This window comes from Otolemur garnettii, unplaced genomic scaffold (genome assembly GCF_000181295.1).
Source record: "Otolemur garnettii isolate 467f Iridium unplaced genomic scaffold, OtoGar3 scaffold00133, whole genome shotgun sequence".
Classification (NCBI taxonomy): domain Eukaryota; kingdom Metazoa; phylum Chordata; class Mammalia; order Primates; family Galagidae; genus Otolemur; species Otolemur garnettii.
The window spans coordinates 5,554,026-5,561,619 of NW_003852528.1; the positions used below are offsets into that span (position 1 = coordinate 5,554,026).

The 7,594-nt window shown below is 48.2% G+C and overlaps 1 protein-coding gene across 1 annotated transcript in view; it reads left to right on the forward strand.

Annotated features, from left to right (window-relative positions):
- ATG4B (autophagy related 4B cysteine peptidase) overlaps positions 1-7,594 on the forward strand; it is a 34,794-nt gene that overhangs the window by 7,224 nt on the left and 19,976 nt on the right. Inside the window, exons 2-3 of the mRNA XM_003798262.3 lie at positions 5,765-5,866; positions 6,008-6,079. Of these exons, the coding sequence (XP_003798310.1) occupies positions 5,765-5,866; positions 6,008-6,079 (174 nt within the window). The remainder of the gene's footprint in view (positions 1-5,764; positions 5,867-6,007; positions 6,080-7,594) is intronic.

Consider the following 7,594-nt stretch of genomic DNA (forward strand, 5'->3'; position numbering starts at 1 on the left):
GCCTCCCAAGTAGCTGGGACTACAGGCGCCCGCCACAACGCCCAGCTATTTTTTGGTTGCAGCCATCGTTGTTTGGCGGGTCCGGGCTGGGGATTTGAACCCACCACCCTAGGTGTACGTGGCTGGCGCCTTAGCCGGTTGAGCTATAGGTGCCGAGCCTTGAATTTTGAATTTTGATCTTAAGTTAGGGATATGCTCCTACATACTTTATAAGTGTTGCGCAGCTCCTAGTTAGTCAGGAAATCATGAAGATAAATAACCGATACTCTCCAATGTACTGTGTTGCCAGGTAACTTCGCCCAATTGTAGGCTAATGTAATCGTTCTGAGCATGTTTAAGGTAGACTTCTCTAAAGTATGATGTTTGTCAGGGTAGGTAAACTAATGCATTTTTAACTTAATGATATTTTCAAGTTATGTTGGGTTTATCCTCACTGTAAATCAAGGAGCATCTGTAGTCTACAAAAAGATGCAGTTTATCCAAATTGCTCATTTTCATTTTACAGTACTTTAAAACATATATATGCCAAGGCAGGAAGATTGCTTAAGATCAGGAGTTCGAGACCAGCCTCAGAGCAAGAGCCCGTCTATATCCCTATGGTATCAGCTACTAGGGAGACTGAGACAGGAGGATCCCTTGAGCCCAGGAGTTTGAGGTTGCTGTGAGCTGTGATGATGCTGGGATTCTAGCCTGGGTAGAGTGAAACACTGTCTTAAAAGAACAAAAATATATGTGTATCTTTAGTTCAAATCTGGTATGTTGGAAGGATCTCAAACATGAGAATATTCTAACAGCAGCAAGATTGAAATTACTATCTTGTGGTGGTAAATTAAAATTTGATGGGTGGTGTTTGCCTCCTTTTTTCTTTCTTTTCTTTTTTTTTTCTTTTGAGACAAAGTCTCAAGCTTTTGCCCTGGGTACAGTGCTGTAGCATCATAACTCACAGCAACCTCAAACTCTTGGGCTTAAGCAAGTAGCTGGGACTACAGATGCCCACCACAACTCCTAGCTTTTTGTTATTGTTGTTGTTGTTATTGTTGTCATTGTTGTTTTAGCGGGCCCTGGCTGGGTTTAAACCCATCAGCCCCAGTGCATGTGGCTGGTGCCCTAATTACTGAGCTACAGGTACCAAGCCTGCCTCCTTTTTTCTTGAGAATAACCTTTCTTGATTTGAGTCTCTGTATTGAGTATGTATCAGAGAATGGTGGTGACTTCTGAAAATGCTGAGGTGGCTTGAGAGATTAAGGCACCATAATCTTTTAGAATTTATTTTTTATTTCAGATTAATGTGAAGGTACAATTAGGTTACGGTGTTTGCATGTGCTAGGTCCCTGGTGCAGTGTGTCCTGCACCAGGAGGTATGCTGTGCACCCTACACTGTGCCTGTTAGGTGGGAGCACACCCAGGACACTGTGATGTTTTCCAGCTCTTTGAGAAGACTCACCCCAACTCACCTTTTGGAGTCACGCACAGAAATAGGTAATCTCAGGTTAAAGAGAAAAGGGAAAAATAATATTGAACTTCAAATTATTTTTTCCCAGTCCGCAAGCAGCTCAATTGATAGCGTCTCTAAAAGCACAGACAGGTACAGCTAGCAACACCAGAACTTTTGGTCAAAGCCCACGAGGTCTGGCCCAGCCACCCCTGAGCGCACAGCACTGCTTCAGGGCATGGGCAGAGCTGGCCTGGATCCCCCAGCAGCTGAAAGCCCTTAACCAGTGAGCACAGGGCTGCTGCTGCTGTGGACTTACTTGCTCTGCCTGTGCTACTGGAGATGCTGTCAAGCACTTCCCAGCCCTGTGGCAGGAAAAGAGCTGGACATTCTGTGGAGCCTCCTGTCTACCAGTCAGCACCTTATAGGAAGTGTTTCATGGAAACATGGCAGACCCATGGTTAGGCTGTCCTGTTATGTGGAAGGGGAATGTCTACAGTCCAGGCACCCACAAACTATAGCCCATGGGCCACATGTAGCTTGCCTAAGACATTTATCTGGCCTACTAGGTGTTTTTTTTTTTTTTTTTTTTTTGAGACAGAGCCTCAAGCTGTCCCCCTGGGCAGAGTGCCATGGCATTACAGCTCACAGCAACCCCCAACTCCTGGGCTCAAGCGAGTCTCCTGCCTCCACCTCCCAAGTAGCTGGGACCACAGGCGCCCGCCACAACGCCCGGCCATTTTTTGGTTGCAGCCGTCATTGTTGTTTGGCGGGTCCGGGCTGGGGATTCGAACCCGCCACCTTAGGTGTACGTGGCTGGCGCCCTAGCCGGTTGAGCCATAGGCGCCGAGCCCTACTAGGTGTTTTTGCTGCTGCTGCCTGTCCAGCTTAGCAGCCGACTCATCCTGGAGCCTGCAGTCCAGCCCTCCAACAGTCTGAGGGACAGTGAACTGGACCCCTGTTTAAAAAGTTTAAGGACTCTGGTCTACACTTAGGAACTGAGCAAGTGGCCCCAGAGCCTATTGACTGGGAGTACCTGAGCTGGGGTTCAAACCCCACCTAAGTCTGTGATAACAAATAGCCAGGAATGCTGCAGACAGTGCACTTAAGTTATCAACACTAGCTCAGTGGGATGCTTTGAGACCATCAGGGACTTGCTGGAGATCTACGTTTATGTGGCATGATGATTCCATTGTCTTAGAGGATAAAGTGAGCAAAGCGAACAGGTCTGTCAGCTCATCTGCTATGTACCACTGTGCCCCTGGCCTGTGCATAGACTTCTGGAGGGAGATGTGCTGAATGATGAGGCTTCAGGTGACTTGTGCATTTTGTAGTCTTCATCATGTTTTATACTTAGAATACATCATTCTCACTGAAAGTTGGGACTGCTATCAAAAAGTGAATTTAGATGTCTGAGAAGGTCATATAATATGACCTTTTGGTTTTCAAAAGATTTCTAGGCTTGGCGCCTGTGGCTCAAGCGGCTAAGGCGCCAGCCACATACACCTGAGCTGGTAGGTTCAAATCCAGCCCAGGCCCGCCAAACAACAATGATGGCTGCAACCAAAAAATAGCTGGGGGTTGTGGCAGGCACCTGTAGTCCCAGCTACTTGGGAGGTGGAGGCAGGAGACTCACTTGAGCCCAGGAGTTGGAGGTTGCTGTGAGCCATGATGTCTCAGCACTCTACCCAGGGCGATAGCTTGAGGCTCTGTCTTAAAAAAAAAAAAAAATTTCTATGTGACTGGATTTAGCGGTTAGTACAGTGGTTACGGTGCTGGCCACATGCTTTGGGGCTGGTGGGTTCAAACCCAGCCCAGACCTGCTAAACAAACAAACAAACAAAAATAGCTAGGCATTGTGGCGGGCACTTGTAGTCCCAGCTACTAAGGAGGCTGAGGCAAGAGAATTGAGCCTAAGAGATTGAGGTTGCTGTGAGCTATGGTGCCACAGTACTCTACCCAGGGCAACAGCTTGAGACTCAGTCTCAAAAAAAAAAAAAAGATTTCTGTGAAGTAGCAGGTGAAGGATGAGTGATTGGGCACTGTGGAAGCTGGAGAGGCAGCAGATGAGACATTTCAGAGTTCTTCAAAAAGAGTTGAGGAGATGCCTTTGCCCTTGAAGCCACCCTGAGACATGCTGTGTGCCTCTCAATGGCTCTCGGGCAGGTCCTGCTTGGCGTGCTGCTGCCTAGCACCTCCTTTGTGGGAACAGTGTGGAGCCTGGGTTCTTCAACCACAGTTCTGTACATGGGGGGCCCTGGGCTTCCATCCAGAAGAAGATGACACTCAGGCTTCACTGGCATAGCAGATGGACTCTGCAGCTCTGCAGCTGCCTTAGAAAGTGGGGCCTTGGGCTCAGCACCTATAGCACAGTGGTTATGGTGCCAGCCACATGCACCAAGGCTGGTGGGTTTGAGCCAGGCCAGGCCAGCTAAGCAACAATGACAGCTGCAACAAAAAATAGCCAGGCATTGTGGGGGACACCTGTAGTCCCAGCTACTTGGGAGCCTAAGGCAAGAAAATCGCTTAAACCCAGGAGTTTGATGTTGGTGTGAGCTGTCACGCCACAGCACTATACTGAGGGTGACATAGTGAGACTCTGTCTCAAAAAAAAAAAAGAAGGTGGGGCCTTGAGGGGTTGGGTGTGGTGGCTCACACCTGTAATCTCAGCACTCTGGGAGGCCAAGCTCACAAGTATGAGACCCCCATCTCTAAAAAATAGCCAGGGGTTTTGGTGGGCGCCTATAGTCCAAGCTACTTGGGAGGCTGAGGCAAGAGAATCACTCTTGAGCCCAAGAGTTTGAGGTTGCTATGAGCTATGATGTCATAGCACTTTACCAAGGGCAACAAAGTGAGACTGTCTTAAAAAAAAAAAAAAAGTAGGGCCTTGAGTTGCTGAAGTGAACATGGGTTCCAGGTCTTGATCACTGGGCCTTCTGGCCCAGCACCTTTGAGGACTTTGCAGAAGGATCCACCTCACAGCTTCTAGGAGTAAGCACATACCAGTAGTTGTGCCCCTCCCTCTGTAGCTATCTATGCCCAACCAAGGAATTAGGGCAGGCCAGAGTTGCCAGGCTTCAGGAGCTCAGCATCTTGTTTTATTGAAGCACCTGCCTTTGTCACAGCATCCGAACCAGCTGCCAGAGTGATACCTGGGAACCCTTAGGACACCCACAGGGCTTTTACTCCACATTTTCTTTCTTTTGTGGCTTCGCTTGCTGACAAAGATGAAGCAAATTATTTTATTTCATTTTTGTCTTTTCATTTTTTATGTCCAAAAAAATAAGTAAGTGCTTAAATCAGGTAGCTTTTAAAAAAACTTTTCCTGGCTTGGTGCCTGTAGGTCAGTGAGTATGGAGCCAGCCACATACACCGAGGCTGGCAGGTTCAAGCCTAGCCCCAGCCTGCTAAACAACAATGACAAACTGTAACCAAAAAATAGCCGGGCATTGTGGTGGGCACCTGTAGTCCCAGTTACCAGGGAGGCTGTGGCAAAAGAATCACTTAAGCCCAAGAGTTTGATGTCATAGCACTCTTCCAAGAGTGACATAATGAGATTCTGTCTCAAAAAAAAAAAAGCAAAAAACCTTTTCCTTTCTCACCTTGACTTGGCCCTGACTTGGTCTCTCACCCTTGTGTCAGCTCCTAGTGGCTAGCTCGGTGGCTCAGAATAAGAAAGGCTGAGGAGGCTCGGCGCCTATAGCTCAACTGGCTAAGGCGCCAGCCATGTACACCTAAGGTGGCGGGTTCGAATCCCCAGCCCGGGCCCGCCAGACAACAATGATGGCTGCAACCAAAAAATAGCCAGGCGTTGTGGCGGGCGCCTGTGGTCCCAGCTACTTGGGAGGAGAAGGCAGGAGACTCGCTTGAGCCCAGGAGTTGGAGGTTGCTATGAGCTATAATGCCACAGCACTCTGCCCAGGGTGACAGCTTGAGGCTCTGCCTCAAAAAAAAAAAAAAGAAAGGCTGAGGAAGTGGGCTACAGCCCCCCACCATAGCAGGGAGCTGTGTGACAGACACTCCAGCAGTGAGGTGGTCATGGTAGCACTAGTCAGAGGCTGCGCCATTTGTTGTAGGAATTAACACTTACACTCTTCTGTAGTACAGAAATGCTATGGGCTGGGTATAGTGGCTTGTGCCTGTAGTTCCAGCGCTTTGGAAGGTCAAGGTGGGAGGATCATCGCTTTAGGCCAGGAGTTCAAAACCAGCCCAGGCAACATAGTGAGGCCTGTCTCTACAAAAAACAAACACAAGGGATGCTGTGAATGATCTCTTGGTATTATTTTATGGAATTATAGAAGTTTGATAGATGTATATCTTTGATTTCAATAGCTACTCTGACCTACGACACTCTCCGGTTTGCTGACTTTGAAGATTTCCCTGAGACCTCAGAGCCTGTTTGGATACTGGGTAGAAAATACAGCATTTTCACAGGTATCAGCCACTTTCCAGCCCACTCTGCTCTGATTGCTTAGTCTGTAAAAGCATTTTGTGATTATTAGCTGACTCTTCTGTAACATGTGACTTACAAATTTAAGACTATATGTATGTTTCCTTCTTTTAAACAACCTCTAGAAAAGGAGGAGCTCTTGTCTGATGTGGCATCTAGACTTTGGTTTACATACAGGAAAAACTTTCCAGCCATTGGTAAGTACCCCATTTTGTTACAATGTGAGCAAAAATACCTGTTTTAGAGAGGAGGAAAGTGTCTACTGTAGTTGAATGTGCATATGACCTATGGTCACCCTCACAGCAGCCCCAGTGCACTCCCTCACACTGCGGGTGGCAGAGGTGGAGTCCAGGCCCAGGCTCCTGGTTCTACTGGGCAGTGATTCCTCAACTGCCAGCTGCAGCTTGTTGTTGGACCTGCAGTCACTGCCCTGGGTCCTGACTAGTGTTTTTAGTATAGAACAGGTGAGATCTCTAAGACCGCTTGCTGTGCAGAGGGCTTTTGTTTACATTCACAAACCTGCATGTGTGTCCTGGGTCATAACTGTACAGGATGTCTCTTCTTTTGGGTGAAGAATGTCTGGAAGTCATTCTCTGTATCTATCCCCTTTTCTAGTAGGTTCTACACATAGTTGAAGGGAGGTTTGAAAGGCAAGGTAAAGGTGATGTGTTGTCACATGACACTAAAGTACATTCCTTGTACGTGCTGAAGGTGGCCAGAGGACAGGGACCAGTTCCAGGCCTCCTGCTGTTGGAGAATGAGCTGCGAGTTGGGGGCCCAGCTGACTGACATTGGACCTCCTCAGAGCCGAGCCAGGGTTTAGCTTCTCTCCTATATGTGGTCTCGTTCCTTCCCCAAAGCAAAGTGGAAGGAAGATGGCCACAACGGCTCTTTATTTGAGAAGACTGAGATGTAGGGAGATGAGACCCATTCCTTTAGGTTGATATTTAGTGGTACCGTCTGTCGGGTGTGCTTGGTATAGTTGTTCATCCCACAGGCACACACTTCACACCTGCCGTGAGCCTGTTCTGCACTCCACACTGGTTACAGGTCAGCACCCAGCCTGTCATCACAGCAGCCCTGCCAGGGTGCTGGGCAGGAGAGCAAGCTGGGGAGACGCCTGTGCCCTTGGCAGCACCATTGTGGAGGAGCTGGAGCTGCTGCGCACAGGGCAGCCCATCATGGCTCCCAGGCAGAATATGGTATACTTTCTTCCTTAGCTCTGCAGAGATGATTTGGCAGGTTCTTTAAAACTTTTTTTTTTTCTCAGAGTCTCAAGCTGTCGCCCTGGGTAGAGTGCTGTGGTGTCACAGCTGACTGCAACATCAAACTCGCGGGCTTAAGCAGTTATCTTGCCTCAGCCTCCCAAGTAACTGGGAATACAGGTGCCCGCTACAACACCCAGCTATTTTTATTTTTCTGTTGCAGTTGTCATTGTTGCTTAGCTGGCCCAGGCCAGGTTCAAACCTACCACCCTTGGTGTATGTGGTTGGCGCTATAACCACTGTGCTACAGGTGCCGAGCCTATTTATTTATTTTTGAGATAGTCTCACTTTGTCACCCTGGGTAGACAGCCATGGTGTCCTAGCTCACAGCAACCTCAAACTCTTGGGCTCAAGTGATCCTCTTGTCTTATCCTCCCAAGTAGCTTGGACTACAGCTGCCTACCAAAATGCCCAGCTAGTTTTTCTTTTTTCTTTTTTTCTTTTTTT